At 32.9% G+C, this 21660-nt stretch overlaps 3 protein-coding genes across 4 annotated transcripts; 2 read left to right on the top strand and 1 right to left on the bottom strand.

The window, feature by feature from the left end:
- Positions 1–710: 710 nt before the first annotated feature.
- On the bottom strand, positions 711–3861 carry LOC101260847 (vacuolar protein sorting-associated protein 55 homolog). Its single transcript, XM_010327247.4, has 5 exons — positions 3626–3861; positions 1883–2015; positions 1740–1779; positions 1262–1346; positions 711–1171 (listed from the first exon to the last, which is right to left on the bottom strand). Exons 2-5 carry the CDS (start codon positions 1979–1981, stop codon positions 979–981), a joined length of 417 nt encoding a protein of 138 aa, XP_010325549.1. The 5' UTR covers positions 1982–2015; positions 3626–3861; the 3' UTR covers positions 711–978.
- Positions 3862–5921: 2060 nt separating this feature from the next.
- LOC101261143 (uncharacterized) lies at positions 5922–10846 on the top strand. Its single transcript, XM_004245820.5, has 9 exons — positions 5922–6473; positions 7304–7431; positions 7527–7598; positions 7776–7921; positions 8014–8128; positions 8207–8287; positions 9571–9708; positions 9893–9980; positions 10482–10846. Exons 1-9 carry the CDS (start codon positions 6179–6181, stop codon positions 10613–10615), a joined length of 1197 nt encoding a protein of 398 aa, XP_004245868.1. The 5' UTR covers positions 5922–6178; the 3' UTR covers positions 10616–10846.
- Positions 10847–13720: 2874 nt separating this feature from the next.
- On the top strand, positions 13721–21132 carry LOC101261439 (probable methyltransferase PMT14). Of its 2 annotated transcripts, none has more exons than XM_004245821.5 (7): positions 13721–14084; positions 15186–15865; positions 16626–16836; positions 18382–18664; positions 19800–20186; positions 20309–20386; positions 20542–21132. In XM_004245821.5, exons 2-7 carry the CDS (start codon positions 15215–15217, stop codon positions 20780–20782), a joined length of 1851 nt encoding a protein of 616 aa, XP_004245869.1. In that variant the 5' UTR covers positions 13721–14084; positions 15186–15214; the 3' UTR covers positions 20783–21132. The 2 variants fall into 2 exon arrangements, with proteins under 2 accessions (XP_004245869.1, XP_019070799.1); XM_019215254.3 differs by having other exon boundaries at positions 13729–13854.
- The last annotated feature ends 528 nt before the right edge of the window (positions 21133–21660 follow it).

The raw sequence follows: 21660 nt of genomic DNA, 5'->3' as shown, positions 1-21660 counted from the left end.
TGAGGAAAGAGTACTTAGTACTTTACTATAATTCTTGTTGGTTGATATAATTATTTTACTATAATATCCTTATTTGAAGAATGAATAATTAATTTAATACTAAAAATAAAATATAATTTTTTTTATTTTTTCCGTATTTATTAAAAGTGACAGGAAAAATCGAAATCTATTTATAAAATAATAGACGGTTAAAAGTGAAGAAAAGGAATGAGTTGAAAGTTGTAGATACTTTTAGGTAGACTCACTTGTTTAAAAGGTCACATGATATATTTTCACTTATCCTAGTCAAACTTTCTTTATGATTTCGTATTACATGCACTGATGTAAGTGGAATCAAATCCTCTAATGCCTATGCCCTCCTATCAAATAAGAATCCTTCCGAAGATCCGGTGTTTAAGATATCTAGAATTTCTCCCCAAAAGTAAGTAGGAGTCCTGTCTCACCTTCTTGTTTGTTTCAGAGTCATTTGTTTAAACGAGGCGTGCTTTGTTTGTTTCAGAGTTATTTGTTTAATCGAGGCGTGCTAAACGCACTACCTACTACACCAACGGGTGGTTAGCCTGAATGCCGAGTCTTTCTTTACTATGAACTCGTTCCGCCTTGAAACTTTTCAATTTTTCGAAAACAAAATGCTGTGAAGGTTGTTTACTAGTATGGACTATATTTAGTTGAATTATAGCATCAATAAGTTCTGTTTAATCATGAAATGCTTCTCACAAATTGGGACATTTCTTTTATTCTCCAATTACACAAATGAAATTTCAATCAATAAAAATGAATTCATCCTGCAAGAAATATAAATAATCAAATGCAGCACAGCACGCATGGGATATGTTTGACTTATGACAGCCAAGAATTTACAGATAACAATGTTTCTATCTACAAAACATAACAACAAGAGGCATGGTCGCCGAGTATGCAAAGTTGAGGCTCGATATTCTGTTGAACACAAACAAAGCAGGAAGCAGAATGCCAATATCAGAACATACTGTAGCCATCGTCTTCGTTCATCCCAAGATAACACAAGATGGACAGTACAAAAACGAAAAAGGATGAAAGCTCCAATGCCATGGCTCCCCAACCAATAACACCAGCATGTTTTAAGATGATCGGAATTGCAATGCTGCCAACGGTGGATGCTCCAGTCAAGAACTTAGTTGCATTTAGCCAACTGTTATACATGTCGTTTGAAATCAAATATGAGGCCTGATGCTTGAGAATAAGTATCATAGTATTATGCGCATAAGAAAACAAGGCTCACCAGCTTCCAGATTCGGTGTAGAGACTGGAAGTATCTGAACCAGCAAAGAACACCAAAGGCATAGGCAGAGTGACATACATTATAACTACAGCAAGAAATACCAACAACAGTCAGGATCCGTGATAGATTAAGCATTTCCGACAATCTCAAATATAACAAAAGATTTGTCAATATGAGAAAACACATTTTATGCCTTCTAAATATTCATGGTCTCCAAGACTAGCACAAAATTATGTAATTGTAATAAATAACCCAACTTAAAAAACAGTAAAAATCTTTCTAACACAATTGAATCCTTTTATGGATACATTAGCACTGAGTTTTCTAATTTTGCCCAAGGGGATGACCGGAAGTAAGAGTAAATGAAAAATCTAGTTTAAATTTGTACAAGGGGGTGACTGGGAGTAAGAGCAAAGGGATGATCGAGCACACATGATATGATTTTCTATTTAATTCAAGATTTATGCTTTTAACCCACCTGTCAACATTGGCCACCAGTTATTATACAAAGCACATGCCTACAAAACCATAAAAGGAAAGTCAAATCACGAAAAATGATTACAACGAGATACAGAAAAAGTTCCTATAATTCGTAGGATATGAAATGACAATGGGGCGGACCAGTATTTGCAATACAATCCCTCCAGACACTAACATTGCCAAACAAGCAAGCCTTCCTGTCTGAAAGCATGTTCTGAAATAACCTGGCATGTCCGCCATCTTGCCCAAATCATACACTAGAATGGCTGCACCGCTGCAGTGCAGATTTAAAGCCCAGTTATCAAAATAAGAATTTCCAGACCATATGATGAGTGTAATAAATAAATTGAGCAATTAAGAGGAAACAATAGGACAAAGAGCTAAGCTAAATAAGGGTGTATTAAGCCAGTTTCAAAATAAGGATTGTCAGACCATATGATGTGTATAATAAATTATTATTGATGACCACAGTCCTCACTGTTGCCTTATCCAGGTTTCCTAGAAAGTCAAAAACTCCACAAGTTGCTTCAGTAAAGCACGAACAAGGAAGCATATTACTCTGTAATGGACTGGAACAGAATTTAGTGCAAATAAATACATCAAAAGCTTATGACCAGACTAGGCATCAGCAGCAGATGATCAAATACGATATAACAAGTAGTTTTGGTTTATTTCAAGAAAGGAAACAGGGGATATAAGTACAACTAGTAGTTTATTTTGCAACAGACTAATTAGTGAGAGCTAAATAGAGAAGAGTGTACGAGCAATACATGATTTCTCTCTATATGCTCTAAAAATGAAGATGTTTTTCCCAGACTTCTTAATAGCATGCATATTAATGTAACCTACCATTTCAAAAAGTTGGGAAGTTCTTTAAAATATGACAAGGTTGTCCATGATAAATTATAATTGCTGCATCAGTGGATATCCAAGAATGTTATATAGTTTACCATCTCAGAGAATCCCCTTCTCTTTTTCAACACACTCAATTCGGAAATCAAGCACGAACAACGTGCTTGAAAGCATCAAATTGCCATTTACCAAGGACTTCATGGTAGACAGGAACAACCTCGGTTATGATTCTAGGTAAAAGTATAAATTTAGTACATAACCTACTCGTTATTTTTCAACTTGAGTAGGGCCCGTATAATTTAGACAGCGACAACAATAAACTTGACTTGGAATACATATGCTATCTAACTCAGATTTTAGGCAATGTGAGCTATTTCCTTGGGTTATATTTAGCATATACTCAGATTTAGACATACTTCATTGACATGTAAATGCAAAAATGTCAAAATATACTTTAGGCTCTCATGATCCTACTTTGACATCCAAAGACCAAAAGAGAGGATCTTGTTATTCTAGTATTAAATCCTAGGATTCAGAACCTCAAAAAAGATTTCGGCTTTTATCTAGACTTTAAAATCAACAAGAGCGAGAACTAAACTTTTCTGTAAAATCACTTCATATATGCATTAATACCATATTTCCGCATTGATGCTTGATGAACATTTGATTCATGGATCATTTTTATTTTTATTTTTGATTATGGTGAAATCCGGGTTAGCTTTCACCCACATCAGCTTTTTTTCCACTGGCTACTTCCATTTCCTCCAAGGAATTCGACCATATTTAAGGCAATCTAACAAAGAAAATAGTAAAAGAACCTATAGCCTGGTGAATCAATGAAAAAAGACTTAAACTTTGGCAGATAAATTAGTTATAGGCTAGCTAACCCTCAATTTCAACCCTAGAACTTCGAGTCCTGTTCATAATAGTTCCCATAAATATTCAATAATTAGCCATCACTTATATTCTGAAAAATATAGAGCTAATTAATTACAATAAATTTAAATACAAAATGATGAGATTTGGGGATACCGATCACCGATGAACTTTCGGAATAGTTTAGGATTCCGATCGCCGAGCGGCTGCTTGGATGATCAAGATTCAACTGGAGTTTTCGCCGGAGAATCGCGACAAAGATGTAGGAGAAGCTGAGAAAATCGAGGGTTGTTTGATATCCTACTACTATCCGAAGCCTCGATTAAATTTGAATCTCGTAAGTCTCAACTAAATTTGAATCTCATATTGCATGACTTCTTTTATATTACTATATAAATAAAATTAGTTCAATTATGAAAATATTTATAATTATTTTCACAATTTAAAATATTAAAATAAAGTTAATTAAAAATATAAACACAAATTAATATTTTTAAATTTTGATAATCTATAAATTATGAAAGTATTTATGATTATTTTTAAAATTTTAAGTATTAATTAAAGTGAATTAAAAATATGAGCACGAGTTAATATTTTAATAATCTACAAATAAATGAATAAAAATACAAAATTTAAATTAAGATAAATATTAATAATTTAATATATTAAACATAATAATTGACAATCAATATTTCTTCCTCTTAAAAATCTCAAGTTTGAATAATGAATCCTAATATATTGTATTTCTATAATGAAAATAGAGTAAAAACATGAATTGATTCATAATAAACACATAATTGAAGCATGAAATTATATTAATATAGAAAATTCTAATCTCAAATAAAAGATAAATTGAACAAACAACTTAATTATAACAAAATATAAAACACCAAATAAGAAATTAAAAAAAACTAATATATTTGATATATGCAAGTAGTTACCTACTAATAACAAATAATATAGACTTGTCATTCAGATATACAACCATTTCTTTTTTATCACACTCCTACATATTATTATTTAAAATTAGCCATGACTCCTAATATGATGATTTGTAGATAACATATTGTTAAATTAACGTAAAAATGGTCATATTTTAACTTGGAAAAGAATCTGATATATCCCTCAACTTTGTCATTTGGAGCTGATATACCCCTTGTTATGAAAATGTCTCATATATACCTCTACTTATAAACAAATGACTCACATATACCTTTTTTCTCTAACGAAAATGAAAAAAAAGATAATTTTAATTTAACTTTTTATTAATTTTTTCTATAATATATAATTCCATATGAGTAAATTTAATCCTCGTCAAACATATTTTTTTGACTTTTTTTTGTTTCAATGACTAATTTAGAATTATTGTTTTGATAATCAAATTTATTTATGTTTCACTAATATTCTTGTAAAATTTATTGTAGATGACCAAATCTTTTTCTTCGAATACAAAAATCAAATTACAATATTGACAAAAAATATAGTTTAACTTTTTTTTCTTTAAACAAGGAAATGAAAGAAAAAAACAAAATAAGCATAAAAAACTCAAATAATTATAATAAAAGAAATCAAAAAATAATTTATGTATTAAAAAAGTTAAAATATACCTTAAACTTTGATAGAAGAATCATATATACCCCTAAATAATTTTTAAAAAAAATTAATATAGATATAAATTTAAAACTAATTTTTTTAACTTCCTTTAAATGAAGGGTATATGTGAGCCATTTTGTAACGGCATGGGTATATGTGAGCCGTTTGTATAACGGTAAGGACATATATGAACCACTTTCATAACGAGGGGTTGTATCCGCTTTAAATGACAAAATTGAAAGGTATATCAGACCCTTTTCCCTTTTAACTTTATTGTTATGTGAAGAAATTAATAATTATAGATTGAATTTATGATTATATAATCACATAAAAAGGAGGCATAATACATATATTGGATCCTAAACTTGACTTCAAATTTTAACTTTAATTTTAAATTTTTATAATGCACAAACATGCATTTTAACAATCCAAATTTTACATAAATAAACACATGAGTCCTACATGACACAATACACGTAGGACAAAAAATAATGTGTGTCTATTTATTTAACTTTATACAAATTTAAGTGTCTATTTGTACGCATACAAAGTTGAAGGACATAAATATAATTTGAAGCAAAGTTAAAGGACAGATTTATGTATTATGCCTAAAAAGAATATTGTACAAACACTTTACTATTATTTCATGAACACAGAGAAGTCATTTTTTGCGAAACTATTAACTTAAGTTCATCAAACTCAACTAAAGAAAGCATAACAAAGTCTAAAAAAATCTACCGCAAAATAGTATAGTAATCAAAACACAATGTATCATAAAAGTTTTAAACGTACAAGGATTTACGACTAACACTACGACTCAAACTTAAATCTTTACAGAATAAGACATAAATCGAACTCCACTATTTATTAATCTTTTATTTTAATACAAATCTTTAACTCTTTCTTATTTAAAATTATATTTCAAACAATACGAAGTTACACCATACTATCCAATCTCTCACACGAAATCATGAGCATCTTAATATCTCCATCTCATTTTCCTTTTTTTTTAACTGTAATCACTCTCACCCTGTCTCGAATATTTTCGTCGATTTGCAAAAACTATTTTTAAGGGCAATCTAACCCTAATGTTTAAACTTTGAGTTGTGTTCATCAATGGCTTCCAGTCCTCGAACACGACCATCTTCTCAAAGCCCTAACCCTAAACCCACCAAAAACAAAACTTCCTCTTCTTCTTCTGCTTCTCGTCCTTCTACATCATCCAGAAGTATTCCTTTACAACCTTCCTCAAACTTATTCCCTTCCTCTAAATCAGAGTTTTCAAGGCTCATCGCCGTCGTCGTCGTTGCCTCCGCCGTCGCATTTTCCTGCAACTATGTTTTCACCTATCTCAATAGCCAACCTAAACCTTTTTGCGACAGTAATTCCGGTTTCGACGATTCTCTCACCGGTAAGTTCATCTTGTTCACAGTCTGTTTTTTCCTCTCAATAAGTTAGGGTGAAGCCTGATTTTAACAATTACTGTACTTCCTTGTACAATTTTCACAGATTTGACCATTTGAGTTTATCAAATTTGAACTTTTCAGTGTAAAGTTTTCGATGTCATATTGATTTTTTTACAACTATGTTAATGTTATCTTATGTCATATGCTAAATAAGGAAGTTTTAGAGTCAGGAGCATTAAATCGTTTGGAGACTAAGAAAGGAGGAAGCTTTTGCTCTTTATATTACACGAGTTTACCTAATTCTCAAATTGAGGAGCATAATTCATAAGAGTTTAATCAGGGAAAAAACTAATTACTGAACTGGCTGTTTTTCGATTGGCTCATGACTTACTCTTGCTTTAAAAAGCTTATTACTCAGAATGATGGAATTGGCTTATGAGTTATGAGCATATCTATTTAGAATATATGTTGGTCAGTCTTGTATCTGTACCAGGGTAATAACTAGTATAGAAGGGTAAATTCCTCAGGTTAAGTTTAGTATTCTAGTTCAACAAAAATGTGGCTAGATGTTAGCTTCTTTTGTAATTTTATGTGGAACACTGGTAGCGAATTCCTAATCAGTGATGTGGTTTACTATATGTTATTTCTTTGTGTTTCTGTTTGCATTTTCATGTTCTCAGAACATCTCAAAATCGTGTGATCCTCTTCATTTTTAGAAATGGAACTGTGGAACACTATGTTCTACAGTGCTGGCATCTTAACTTACTTCCAACTTTTTCATTGTTCTTTGATATCAATAGCTGTGTTGTGTTCTAATGGTTTCTCTTGGGTATAGACCTCTGTGAGCCTTGTCCACTTAATGGAGTATGTCGTGAAGGCAAATTAGAGTGTGCTCATGGCTACCGGAGGCTTGGGAACTTGTGTGTTGAAGATTCAAATATAAACGAAACAGCTAAAAAGCTTGTGAGTCACACCTACTTAGTTTTGGTTATTACATTTTAGTGTTGATTAAATTTTGGGTTTTGAATGCTTATACTATAATGTAATTATATGTGCAGTCAAAGTTAGTAGAAGGTCTCCTTTGTGAAGAACATGCTCAATATTCATGCACTGGCACTGGCACTATTTGGGTGCGTTTTTTTAATCTTGTGTACTCTCTCTCTATCAATCATGCACACACTTAACATGCACAAACTCAAAAAGAGAAATCCCCAAATAACTTTGTATAAAGCTACTTTTTGGATAGGTATTAATATTATAAAGCTACTGCAGTAACATTTCCCTTAAGTTTGACGCTTGCCTTTTAGGTTCAAGGTAACCAATTGTGGGAGAAGGTGAATGAATCTAAAATAATGGATGAGTATGGATTGAACGAGGCTGTTTATGCTCATGCCATGAAAAGAGCAATGGAGGCACTTCGCAAGGTTTTAGAGACAAGACTGAATGATCATGGGTATGCTCTGCAGGTTTATTAACCGTGACTTATAGAAAGCAGATGAAAGTATATCATATTCTTTTTCATTAATGTTTTTTCACCTTGTCTAGAATTGAAGAGCTGAAGTGTCCACCTTTGCTGGTCCTACATTATACACCAGTTTCCTGTCGCATCCAGCGCTGGATTCTTGAGCATGCTTTGTTATTGGTTCCAGCTTGTGCATTGGTACTCCACAGTAAGAGCAGCCTTTGAAAGCTTATGTTATGACTGTCTAAACCTTGTTGACAATATTGGGTTTTACAGCTACTGGGATGCGTTTTCACATTGTTAAAACTCCGTCGGAGGTACCACTTGTCAGTTAAAGCGGAACATATATATAATGAGGTTTGTAACATCGTTTTCTTTCCTTGGAAAATCTATCCTGTGACATTGTTTACTTTCAGCGTCAATTTAGTACTGGCTATACTGTTTGAATATGCTAGAATTCACCTCCTTTAAATATAACTGAGTCAATAGACCTACACTTATAGGGTTAAGGGGAAAATGTGCCTTAGGTAACAATTATAAGCCTCTCATACAGTTGTAAATATTAACCCTGACCTCTTAATGTTCTCTCATCTTACACCTTTGAGCATCTATTATTTTTCTTCTGCTTTAGTACTTCAAAGCTTACCTCGACGCCCATTAATTTAGTCAAATAATGTCACACCTTTGATAAGATAGATACTTAAGGAAATTGCTTTTTGATCTAGTTAAATAATATTCTCTTAGTATAGTTAATATAAGGCATACATGAATTTGTAGATGAAGTTTCACTACTACTAACTATATATCCGCCTCCCCATTAATTTAAGCATGCTTGCGATTCTGCTGTGATGTTAAATGCATTATTATATACATTTCCTCATGATTCATGTGATATTTAGAGGATAAAAGAAGCGTGTGTAATATTTAAGGAACCTGCACTCTTTATACTTGTTATAAAATGACAATGCTTCATCTCTAAGGATGATCGTCCTGTGTTGAGGCATGGGAGTAGCAATTGAAGATCTAGGTTTGAAACCCAACTAAGTAGTTGGTGTTAGGCTATTTTCTCCAACCATGCGGGCAGTATTGTCTTGACAACCTATGCTTGTGAACTGGACAATCTGCCTGGTATTAGTTGATGTGTGCTCAAGTTGTCTGAGGAACACACTAATAAAGAATAATGATAACGCTTCTTTTAAAACTTCTTCTTACCTAGTACACTAAGTTACAGTATTAGGTTTAGATCTTTTAATTTTGTCTCTTTAAGCTTGAGCCCGGGAGGCATTCATTCTTGATCGCCCAAAATTCCCAAGTTTTGAGCTGGTTCGTGATTCACCCTAGTTCAGATGGTTAGGCCTCAAATAGTAGAATGATCTTTCTGAGTTTTATATGGAAGTTGATCAAGTAGACGTCACGAACATAACAAGAGAATGAATTTATGACAGAGTGGAAACTCTTTAGATAGGGACTTAGAGTGCTTTAAAGGAAAAAAGTTTTTTTTTTTTAAAAAAAGTAGTAAAACTGATAAATTTAAGAAAAACAGTCTGTTCATCCCAAGTTGCATGATATGTAAGTCACTAGTCTTATTTTTTGCCAGTTGGGTTGATTCTCGGATTTGTTGATCTCTCTTGATATGATAGGCTTGTGATGTTCTTGAAGAGAAGGCAATGAGTGCAAGAAGTATGACTGGCGAGCATGAACCTTGGGTGGTGGCATCATTGTTACGTGATCATCTTCTATCGCCCAAGGAAAGAAAAGATCCAATGTTATGGAAAAAGGTGCTCATGTCCCACTTCTCTTGTGGTTTTTCTCCTGCATTTTTTTGGTTTAGGGATGGTACTATGCGTCATACTTTACCTATGCCTAGTTGGAATGCTTTAGCGTAACGTTCTTGATTGAGAAAAAAGAAGAAAATACTGTAAGGTTCTATCTTTTACAACATTACTACTCTATATTTTGTAGGTTGAGCAGCTGGTTCAAGAAGATTCTCGTCTAGAGAGATATCCAAAGATGGTAAAAGGTGAATGTAAGGTGGTCTGGGAGTGGCAAGGTATGGAAGACATTTTTCCACCTTCATCTTGAGTTAAACAGTTGTTGTTGCAGTCGATCGAATCCTACCTCATGAGTTAGATTTTGGGGTTGAGTTAGGCCTAAAATCCATTTCTTTATCATGGTAACAAAACATGCAAAGGTCTTGTGTTTGAGTCTTGCCACCACACATTATCATTTGCATTAAAACTTTATGCATGCAACAAAAGGTAACACAATTTCATGTTGATAATGTCCATGTTGATTGAAACACATATGTGTAACTTTTGCTCCTACAGTCCTATGTATGTCCCTTAGAGACGATACTTGTTTCCTGTTTAAAAGTCGGAGTTAGTTATCAAGAAACATGTTTTTCATGGCTGAACTGTGTACACTACTTGTGATGTTGTGAAGTTTAATCTGATTTTTAGTAGAAAATTTATTTTCACGTCTTCCTTAAGAATTTTGGCTCTCAATACCTCAAAGTGGAAACTGACGAACTCTAGTCTTTCTGTTTTTCTAGTTGAGGGTTCTTTAAGCTCTTCGGGCAAGAGGAAGAAGGCCAAGGAAATCAGGCTAGCATCAGGTCAACATACAAATCTCTCTACTCAGCAAAGAAACTGGCCATGGAAGGCCAAGGAGCCTGTGAAATGCTGAGCTTTTATCCTACAATTGTGCCGCGTGTTTTTAGATTGTTGTATAGTAGTACCATTCATCTGGCAAAATGCAGTTCCCAGTGTCACGCACTTAGGTACATGATACACATCTCAGAATAGCCTTGTTAATCTAATTATTAGTCTTGTCTGCATCAGAAAACACAAGAATTTTGTCAATAACACAATTCATGTGGAAGCTTCATTGTCCTTTAAATGTGCTTTCTTTCTGTCACATTTCTGTATCACATTGTGTTTGATTTATGATTAGATACTATGATAGTTCTCCTCATGGACTTCACATAATGGACCTTGACTTTGATGGACAATTATGCCAGCTAGCTCAAGAATTAGTGTGGTTTTAGATTGGGTTCAACCCCACTTGACATGACAAGAAAATAAGACTCAAAATAAATTATGTATGCTTTGGTCTTCAGTCCATTTTGTTTCTCAATTATCTCTACTTTCATAGAGTTCTATAATTGAATTCTAGAATCAATCAGGTGTTCGATATCTGTGGTGACGCTTAATTCACACATTGTATGACTTATTTTTGAGGTAACACTTTTAACAATTCTTTATTTATATTTAAAGCTGAAATTTGAAATTTGAGATTTTTGAGTAACGATTGATTGATTTCAACCATTAAATCGAAGTGAAAAATATATACTAAAATAATGACTTTTTGTAATGGAGTAGTGTCGGCAGAATGTGACTGCCATTTATGTAATGGCACACTTGATAGTATGTCACGTTCAGATCTATCTCCCAACAACACTTATACCATTCGATATAATATCATAATATGATATGATATGATATTATAATATGAATTATGAGGTAAATTAAAGGTTTGTTTGAATATGTAATATGGAATTTTAATATTTTGTTATAAACATAAAAATTTCATAAGTTCTAAAATTATTAAAATAGACTCAATTATTTATTCAATATTATCAAATAAACAAAAAAAATCATAAAATCATATAATAAATTATTATAAAGTTATTTATTCTCACTTAAGTAATTGTTTCATTAATATATTTGAGTAAAAATGAAACACCTTTCACGGGCTTTTCAAGATATTATTACTCAACAGTCGTGAAGTGTGAGTTATAATGACTATATGTTAGTGAGAATAATAAATTTTATGTCGGTAAGAATAATAAATTTTAAAAAGTAATAAAGTAATCATAAATTTTATTTCCATGTGAAATAAGTGGTTAGTGTCGTTTTAACAAAATATAAACTCGTAAATCAATTTTTATACTAAAATAACTCAAATCATGATATGGTATTCCCATATGATTCCATATGATGATTTTGGAGAAAATGGTATCACATCTCATGATATGAAATCATGAGATAGAATCAGCGTAAAATGACATGTTCAAATGCTGATTTTATCTCACAATACCATATCGCGATATCATGGTATCACATGACCAAACACCTACTAAGTAAGTGTCTTTATTATGATTTTTTTTCTCTCTTTTAAAGCTTACTTTAAATTGCGGAGTCAGATTCTTTATTAAAAAATTTAGACTATATATATATATATAAACAAATATAGAAAAGAAAAGAGAATTGGTATATGTTTTACATGTAAAAAATAATTTTAACCTTATATACTTCCATATGAATTTCATGAGTCCTTTTATGGTGCATCTAAATTTAATTATTATTTTTGATACACTTAATGCAATTAAATGAACTGATCTTGATATATCTTTATAGTTGCTTAAAGCTGGTGGATTAAAATAATGTATTAGATTAATAATAAAGCTATGTAGCAGCTAGCTTTTTTAACCTAAAAGTGTCATAATTTCGAATTTAAGCTAAGTGAAAAAATTAGAATACTGAAATTAATGAAACATGATGTGTCGTAGATATTAAAAAAACTATTTTTTTTATAACTTTTAAATCTATGATTGTATTTTTAATTACAAATTTACCTAATTTAGTAGTAAAACATCAACATTTTTTTTTTAATATAAAAAACAATTAAGCATCAACAAGTTATTATTAAAATTATCTGCATAGGATCTAATATTCCATTTTTAGAGATAAACATTTAATTGTTGTCGGCCATATACCAAATAAATAAAATTTTGACAGATCTAAAAACTTATGGATCTAAATTCTTTGTTATGCTCCTATCACGTTAGTTTATTTATGAATAAAATGACATTAATTAGTAGATCTTTTGAAAAATTAGATTTGGTACGATGTAGACTAACATGCCAATACGTACCTTTTTTAAAAATAAAAATAAAAATTATATATATATATATATATATATATATATATATATATATATACATACACACACTTGTATCTTGAGTTATTAATTCATCGAAAATTACTTGAATAACCTAAAGTATATATTATGTATAATAATTGTGTTACCAAGTTAAAATAACTTACCAAAAGTTTTATTTACTAAATTGAAAATGAGGTTATCAATTTCTTGTGTTCATAGGTGAATAGAAGTCTGAAAAATAATTAAAATTATTATTGAATTATGCGAAATTAAAATATTATAATGAATTAGTTTTGAATATATATATTTATCTAATTATTATAGTGAATTGAAATTATCCTTTAAACTAAGGTAAATTATTTTCTAAAAATTCAAAATGATCTAGCTTTAATCAAATAAGGTGTATTTTATTGGTATAATATTTTATTTTTAAAAAAATTTATATGACATTTTTTTCTTTTTAGTTAGTCTAAAAAAAGACACATTTTATATTTAGTAAACAATTTACTTTTAAAACGTTTTTTTTAATTATTTCCTCCTGTCTCATTTTATGTGACACCATTTTCTTTTTGATCAGTCTCAAAAAGAATATCACATTTCCTTATATAACAAGTATTTAAAGATATAATTTCTTTTTTATCCTTGTTGGTCTTACTTTTTAAATTGTATTCTAATACATTTATGAGAAGAGAGAAAAGTGAATCCCAATTTGATAAACCGATTAAAATCTTCATTTATTTCTTAAATTCAGTGTTTAGATTAAAGTGTGTCACATAAAATAGAAAAGAGAAAGTGGAAAAAATAAAATTTTTATTTTAAAAAAACAAACTCGGTTCCTTTGTAATCATCCACTTGGCTGACAGTTCAATTCCTAAGTATTAAAAAAAAAAAAGAAACAGAACAAGAGTCTAACGCGTTCTTAATTCTACTGGTGTTGGGAGTCTGTCGGGTGAATCTTTCATTTTTACTGCTCAATCAGTGTAATTGCCAAATACCCATTTCTTCTCTTTGACTATTACTTCTACTGATCTACTCGATTGATTCAACCCCACTGATTTTTTTTAAAAAAAAATTCTATCTTTTTCAAGAAACAGTGCATTTATAGCATAGTATGTGGAGGGTGCTTCTCTTCTGTTAAAACCCCCTTAGTTTCAGATCTCTCACTTGTCTAGTGAGGACTGAGGAACCTTCACTTCAGATTTCTCACTTGGTAATCAGCTAAAGTCTTGATCTTTTTCAATTTTGGGATTTGCTGCAAGTTTCTTTTTGGGGATTTGTGTAGTGCTGATCTAAAGTTTATAGTTTCAGTTTCTTGGGTGTTTGATAAAGTTTTAATCTTTTTAGTGTAACCATTGATTTTCTTGAATTTATGGGTGTGCTTTTGTCTGAAAAGGGTTTATTTAAGTGAGATTAGGTATTTGTGATTCTTGTTTTCATTTTGTTAATTTGTTAGTTACTAGATGCACTTTCTGTTTAATCTTTTAAGTTGTTAGATTTGCGCTATTTCTGATTATTTTTTTTGTAGTTTTTGAAGATTGTCAGAATTAGGGTGATGTAGTTTGTTTGATGATATGTTGGGCTGAGTATTCATCCCAAGGGAACTGTTATATGTAGTAAGTGACATGTTAATGAAGATCTATGTCCTAGTATGAAGGCTCTGAGTTATTGTTAATTGATCATTTTGTCTACCCTTTTTGTTTTCTTTAACTTTGTAGAGCAATGCTTATCCAAGATCTGTGACTGGTCATTTCTTATTTTAGACATAACAGAACTTAGTTAATTATTTGTATCTGCTGATCACTTGATGCACTAACTGTTTTGTCTCCTCAATTGTTAGTTTTTGTCAAGAGATTTTTGTAAATTTTCCTTTATTTCGCGCTTTTTGGTTTTCAATCAGAAGTTGGTTTCGTGGTTATGTATTATTCTGTGAAGCTCTTTGATGAGATCTCTGACTTCAGTCTGAGAAGTCATCCCACCCAACTGTTGTCATGCTTAGGAAGTAAAGCTAGGAAGTTAAAGAGGCATGTATTTAGTAAAGATTAAATCTTGAACATCTGTGAATACCTAGGATGAATTCCTCCATTTGTGCAATTAGAATATATCAGGTCTGCTTGTGTCTGCATCCTTTGAGAATTTTAGTTAAACTGTTACTGTTTTACTGTCAAGAACCAATGAGCTGCCTGTATCATGAGCCCTTGTGGATATGAAGCTACTGTTTGCTGGCTTGAGATGATTATATGCAACTTAATTTTTAGAAGAAAAGTTTTGTATCCTGGCAATTGCTCGAGATTCTAATTTTTTTATGCTACAGGGAGCTTCTGGTGTTGCCGCAAGCACATAATGGCGTCCAAGTATCATGGACCAATCAACAGAACACGGCGACCGATCTCTATATTAATTGTAATTGGTCTTTGTTGTTTCTGTTATCTAATAGGAATTTGGCAGAAAAGTGGATCCGGAAAGGGAGATAAATTAGCACTACAAGTGACTGAGCAAACTGCTGACTGCAATGTTTTTCCACAAACCACTCTGGATTTTGAGTCACACCATAATTATGTGGAAACGGTTGAAACTTCAGAACTAACAGTTAAAAGATTCAAATCATGTGAAGCTAAATACACTGACTATACTCCCTGCCATGAACAAGACCGAGCTATGAAATTCCCAAGGGAAGATATGATATATAGAGAAAGGCATTGCCCTCCAGATGATGAAAAGCTTCGTTGTCTGATTCTAGCACCCAAAGGATACACAACTCCATTTCCATGGCCCAAAAGCCGTGATTATGCCTACTATGCTAATGTTCCTTACAAACACTTGACAGTTGAGAAGGCAGTCCAGAACTGGGTGCAGTTTCAGGGAAACGTTTTCAAATTTCCGGGAGGAGGTACAATGTTCCCTAGAGGAGCAGATGCATATATTGATGAACTTGCTTCCGTGGTTCCAATTGGAAGTGGCATGATACGAACTGCTCTTGACACTGGTTGTGGGGTATGTTTTCTTTTTCTATTCTCCTCCTTTCCCTTTTTGAACTTCTACCAGCTTAGAGCTGGGACAAGCTGGAGAAGTGTGAGTTCTAGAAACTGTGAGGTATAATTTGGAAGTCTACAGAGGGGAAGCTACTGGGATATATTACAAAAATGCTTCTAGTGTGTGGAGTCATTCAATATCTTATCTGTTGTATCAGTTGTAGCTGCAGATACCTCCACTCTAACGTTAAATTCATTTTTTACTGTTTACTTCTATTAAGAAAGCCATCTCCATGATGCTGATTATTCTCGGCAGTTACATTTTATATACGGATAAGGGAGAATTTACCTGATTCATGTCTAAACAAGTTTCACAAACATGTTGAACACGTTTCATGAATGAGCAAAAACTGCATTTCTAAGGCCCCTCTGACACATCTTTCAAAACCTCTATTAATATATCAATACTTGACTAGTTCACATTTACTTGTAAGAGTGCTTTTTATAATAGTTACACTATTGAAAGACAATGGGATGCTTTAATCACTACGGTAATTGAATTGATTATCTAAATGCTTCTTCCTGTGAGAATACTTTTCTCCCTGATAAGTTGCTTGGAAGGATACTATTGCAATTGGTTCCCCCTTTTCTTATTTTAATTAAATATATTCTACAGGAAAAGGCATTAGTTCTTGTAATTTTCCATTAAGTATCATGCATTTGCATAGTGGTCTGTTTTCTTGGATTCTGAAAACTTGTTGCATTCACATCATGATGATAAGGTTGCTAGCTGGGGTGCTTACTTGCTGAAGAGGAATATTCTGGCGATGTCATTTGCACCTAAGGACAATCATGAAGCACAAGTGCAATTTGCTTTGGAGCGAGGTGTACCTGCTGTTATTGGAGTTCTTGGTTCCATAAGCCTTCCATTCCCATCAAGATCATTTGACATGTCTCATTGTTCTCGGTGTCTGATTCCCTGGGCATCAAAAGGTATATCCACAAGCTATAAATTAACAATCTTACCGAATTTTCTGTTGTTGGCCATTTTTTGATCTTGTTATCTTTTCTGTAAGACTGATTTAAGATCTATGAACCTTTTGGAAACAGTACTTATCAGGAAAAAAGAAAAAAAATGGCAACTGTATAGGTGCTGATGACTCTGGAAGTATGTTTGACTCCATAATGGGCATTTCTACTCGATATTGAATATATTATGTCACCTTTAATAGGGACTGCATTTCTTTTCCAACTTAGATAAATATTATCCAGTCACCAGTAAAAATTTGGATTTCCTTTTTTTTCTTTTGAATTATATATTTGAGCTAGTGGCATATCTTTTGACGGACATCATTTTTCTACTTTCCAAAACCTGTTGACTATTTGATTATGTGAGATATTTGAAGGTAGAGTTCTTCATCCATATGGCATCTTTGTGATATTTGGTCACTGCTCTGAGCTAAGCTTGAGTAATTACAGAGTGTTAACTGCCAAACTTGAGATGGAAACAGGCTGAGGACATTACTAAAGAATTTCAGAAAAGAACTATGTGTTGATTGCCGTATGGCAGATAAGCCTTTGTCAACTAACTCTAAAGTATCATCATCTTGGTGTATATTAATGAAACTGTTTATTTATTCAAAGGAAAAGCCTTTGCCTTCTAAGTTCTTAAACAGTGCAGTTTTGATGTTGCTGCGATGTTTTGGACGGTATTGTTTGGTGTAGTATATTTCATTTGCCCAAATGATGTCAAATTCTTTGGTCTGTATTTATAAATTTGTGGTTCCTATATGATACAGATAAAATGCAGAAACGTTATTTATCTCTGAATGCATAAATTGAAATATGAGTTCAACTTTAACAGTTTTAAGGGCTTAAAGAGTAATAAACACAGAGACGTTACAATGGGAGGTACTTGCAAGATCCAATTTAAAACTTCAACCTGCTTTGGTACATAATTGTTAAGGGGGAATTAACCATTTAAGAGGATTACCGTTGGTAAATACTGTAAAGAGTTGGTGATGGACGAAGAACCTTTCTAAAACTTCCGCACTCCATTAAATGTTTTTCATGTTGTACTTGCCCTTTGTATTGTTCTTCAAGTGCTGTCCGGAGCATTGCAAGTTCTATAAACCACACCTTTGGAAAGGAGTCATTTAATACCATTGGATTTTTCAAATAAGAGAAGAGCAAAACGGTGTACCTTAAGATCAAATCACAAGGATAAGATTTGACAGAGATTTGGGTTCTGGAATGAGCCTGTAGCATAAATTTATATCATTTTTTTAAAAAAAAATGAAAAATGGAAACAGCCTATAGAGCAATAGATTTCCAGTATAACAGTAAGTTCCTATGTGTAGAGGAAGACCCTTTTGAAATCATGTATTGAATAAAATTAGGTGATGTACTTTTCAAGTAATAATTGTAAGTAGTGACTGTTACTTCAGTTTAAGAAAATTGAAATTGTCGTTAACGACTTTGACTTTTAACTTTAAATGGTGAATTTCTAGCTTGCTGATAATTGTCTTGTATGTGCAGAGGGTATGTACATGATGGAAGTTGATCGAGTTCTGAGACCTGGTGGATACTGGATACTGTCTGGTCCTCCACTCAATTGGAAGACCTATCACAGAGTCTGGAACAGGACCAAGGAGAATTGTAGAGCCGAGCAAAGAAGGATCGAAGAGCATGCTGAGCTTCTTTGCTGGGAGAAGAAGTACGAAAAAGGTGATGTGGCTATATGGAGGAAAAACATAAATGGAAAGTCATGCAGAAGAGCATCCGCCAACATATGTCAAACAAAGGATGCTGATAATGTCTGGTGAGTTACTAGACAACTTGTCAAATTACTTTATTTATACTGCAAACTGTTAATCTTTCTAGTTTCATTGTGTTTCCTCACAAGAGTTGCAACTCATGCAATTTATAAGTGTTGTTAAAAGCAAAAAGTGCAAAAAAGCTCTAAGGTTTGTTGGGCGTGAGCTTTATTGGAAAAAGGCACAAAGGGAGAAAAACTACAGATATATATTTACACCAAGACTAATAATTATAAGCATGGATGACAAATATATGAACAAAGAAATTGAATATTTGTAACAATAAAGTGAAACATCAATTGATTAGTGGTGCCTCTTCAGAAGATTCTCATTGGCAAGTAAAAGTATGCCTTAAAACTTTGATGAGGACTGAGGCGTGCATTTAGCAAAGTGAAACGCTCAACACATTTTGAGCCTCGCTTTCATGGCTTAAGCGCGCCTTTGCAAGAGTTTTTATTTAGGTATTAACTCGATTACGTTTTCAGGGACCATGCTGCACTTATACAGTAGGTTGATATAGAGAAAATAGTTGGTTTCTGTAGCAACTGTGCAACCCCTTTTATCCTTCTAGCTTGTAGATTTTACAAGACCTGTTTGAAAGTCAGTATATTGATGTCTGTTGAGGCACTGCATAAAAGTAGCCTGTTGATAAACGACCAGCCAGTATAAGAGGTCTTACGATTTTTAATTTGTCTTTCACCAAGCAAATAAACACTTCTCACTATGCGATTTATATGTTTTCAAGGGTAAGTGCCTCCCTATGAACTTTGATGTGACTTTTTCCTTTGACAAAATTCAGGTAATAGTATTCAACCAACAACATTAGTAAAGATGTACAATTATTGGTGGGTCTTTTCCTTTCACTTGTTAACTTATGTGTTAAATCAGAGCTAATTAGAGCATAAGATGGAACGCAGGTTGCAAAAATGAAAAAGGCGAGAGCCACTCATGAGTCATGACAAGTATTGGAGAAAATATTTCATGCCTATCTGTGACTTGGTTTTTCCTGTGTTTCATGACTATAGCATTACCATGGGTCCTTTGGGTTATCACCATAAATATTGAATGCTAGATTGTTATCCAATTGTCCGAGTCCTAATTTGTGTTTTTCTTTCCACTTTGTATAAATTGGTGATTCAGGTATAAGAAAATGGATGCATGCATAACCCCCTACCCCGACGTGAAGAATTCTGATGAAGTAGCTGGAGGAGAATTGAAGAAGTTTCCTGCTAGGCTTTTTGCAGTTCCCCCACGTATAGCTAATGACTTGGTTTCTGGGGTAACAGTTGAATCTTATGAAGAGGATAATAAGCTTTGGAAGAAACACGTCACTTCTTACAAGAGGAGCATTAGCCTACTTGGCACCACTAGATACCACAACATAATGGACATGAATGCCGGACTTGGAGGATTTGCAGCAGCACTAGACTCTCCTAAACTGTGGGTGATGAACGTTGTGCCAACTATTGCTGAAAACACTCTTGGTGTCGTATACGAGAGGGGCTTAATTGGCATATACCATGACTGGTATGTATCGCTAATGGTTTCTTATCAACTATATTTTATTTGTAAATGATAAAACATTTTGCTAGTTTCCATGATTATTGTTCCTGATACATGGAATAATCTCGAATTTTTTCTCCTTGCAGGTGTGAAGGCTTCTCTACATACCCGAGAACGTATGACCTTCTTCATGCTAATCGCTTGTTCACTCTGTACCAGGACAAGTAAGTGTTCTTAAACTCTTTAGAGAAATGGATCTATGCTCGCATTTTTATAAATGGAGGCATCTATAGCTACTATCTACTAGTCGGGATATATTGCACAGAAAAGATTAGAAAAAATTGATACTGATTATTAAAGCTATATGATTGTGGATTAGGTGTGAATTTGAAGATATTCTCCTAGAAATGGACCGTGTTCTGCGTCCTGAAGGCGCGGTCATTCTTCGAGATGGAGTTGAAGTCTTGAACAAGGTTAGGAAAATCGCCGCGGGCTTGAGATGGGACACTAAATTATTAGATCATGAAGATGGACCCTTGGTACCTGAGAAAATCTTTGTTGCTGTCAAACAATATTTCGTTGAAGGCGATGAAGACCAAAGCACGCCAAATGACGATTGAGTGATGCCAATATTCGATTACATCGAGAGAAACCTGAGAATTCTGAATTGGGAAGGTAAGATCTCCAGGCAGAGATATGAAGGTTTTTTTTCTTCTCAAATATGGCATACAACAAGTAGTGCAAGTTCCCATGTAGAGCAATTTTAGTTATTTTTCCTTTAATGTGTGATTTTTGGAGATCTTTTTTCTCCAAATAATGAAGCAAAGCAAGAGTTCATTAGAGTGATATGTATGTTTGGGAGCAAATTTAATAGTTGTTTCCACTAATTACAGAGTTGAATTTTGAACAATTGTAATCCCTATTTTTTTTTTTAATCTTGGTAATTTAATTTATTTAAACTTTTCTTGTTCTTTTGTGTTGTTTTCCATTGATTCTTGTGCCCCGACTATCGTATTATTTTGTTTTATGACTTAATATGCTTTGTTATGCTTTCACTTCTGGTGATTCTTTTTGGGAATATGCACAAGTACCTCCTAGAGTATGATCGAAATTTCAGAGAAACATCTTAACTAAATTAAGGTCCTGAATTTATTTTTTATATTATTTTGTACATCTTTTGTCTTTCGTGGCACACTCCGTTACTCCATGCAACTGAGATGCCACGGAAGCCATAAAGGTGCACATAATTACCAAGAAGAATGGGTTTAGGAGGCAATAGGATCTTAGTTTAGTTAAAGTGTCTCTTGAATTTCCGTCATACTCTAGGGAGGTATTGTACATTTTTCCGATTCTTTTTAGACTGTTTCTTCTCAACTCGAGGTCTATTGGGAACAATCTATGTATCTCTGACTCTGAGGTAAGAGTAAGGTATGCGTATATTTTACTTTCCCCCGATATTATTTTGTGGGACTACACTAATTATATTGTTTTTGTGATT

The sequence above is a fragment of the Solanum lycopersicum genome, chromosome 8 (genome assembly GCF_036512215.1).
Source record: "Solanum lycopersicum chromosome 8, SLM_r2.1".
NCBI lineage: Eukaryota > Viridiplantae > Streptophyta > Magnoliopsida > Solanales > Solanaceae > Solanum > Solanum lycopersicum.
The sequence above is the reverse complement of the archived record's forward strand: the minus strand, read 5'-3'. Positions and strand labels throughout refer to the sequence as shown.

What these genes read in the sequence shown, in the direction of transcription:
- LOC101260847 (XM_010327247.4), bottom strand. Translation starts at nt 1,981, where the DNA reads ATGGCGGACATGCCAGGTTATTTCAGAACATGCTTTCAGACAGGAAGG. An exon ending in GGATTGTATTGCAAATACTG is followed by an intron (nt 1,780 to 1,882) that starts GTCCGCCCCATT and finishes ATGGTTTTGTAG; the next exon opens with GCATGTGCTTTGTATAATAA. An exon ending in TACACCGAATCTGGAAGCTG is followed by an intron (nt 1,172 to 1,261) that starts GTGAGCCTTGTT and finishes CATGTATAACAG; the next exon opens with TTGGCTAAATGCAACTAAGT.
- LOC101261143 (XM_004245820.5), top strand. Translation starts at nt 6,179, where the DNA reads ATGGCTTCCAGTCCTCGAACACGACCATCTTCTCAAAGCCCTAACCCT. An exon ending in ACGAAACAGCTAAAAAGCTT is followed by an intron (nt 7,432 to 7,526) that starts GTGAGTCACACC and finishes TTATATGTGCAG; the next exon opens with TCAAAGTTAGTAGAAGGTCT. An exon ending in CGGAACATATATATAATGAG is followed by an intron (nt 8,288 to 9,570) that starts GTTTGTAACATC and finishes TTGATATGATAG; the next exon opens with GCTTGTGATGTTCTTGAAGA.
- LOC101261439 (XM_004245821.5), top strand. Translation starts at nt 15,215, where the DNA reads ATGGCGTCCAAGTATCATGGACCAATCAACAGAACACGGCGACCGATC. An exon ending in AAGGATGCTGATAATGTCTG is followed by an intron (nt 18,665 to 19,799) that starts GTGAGTTACTAG and finishes TTGGTGATTCAG; the next exon opens with GTATAAGAAAATGGATGCAT. An exon ending in ATTGGCATATACCATGACTG is followed by an intron (nt 20,187 to 20,308) that starts GTATGTATCGCT and finishes TTCTCCTTGCAG; the next exon opens with GTGTGAAGGCTTCTCTACAT.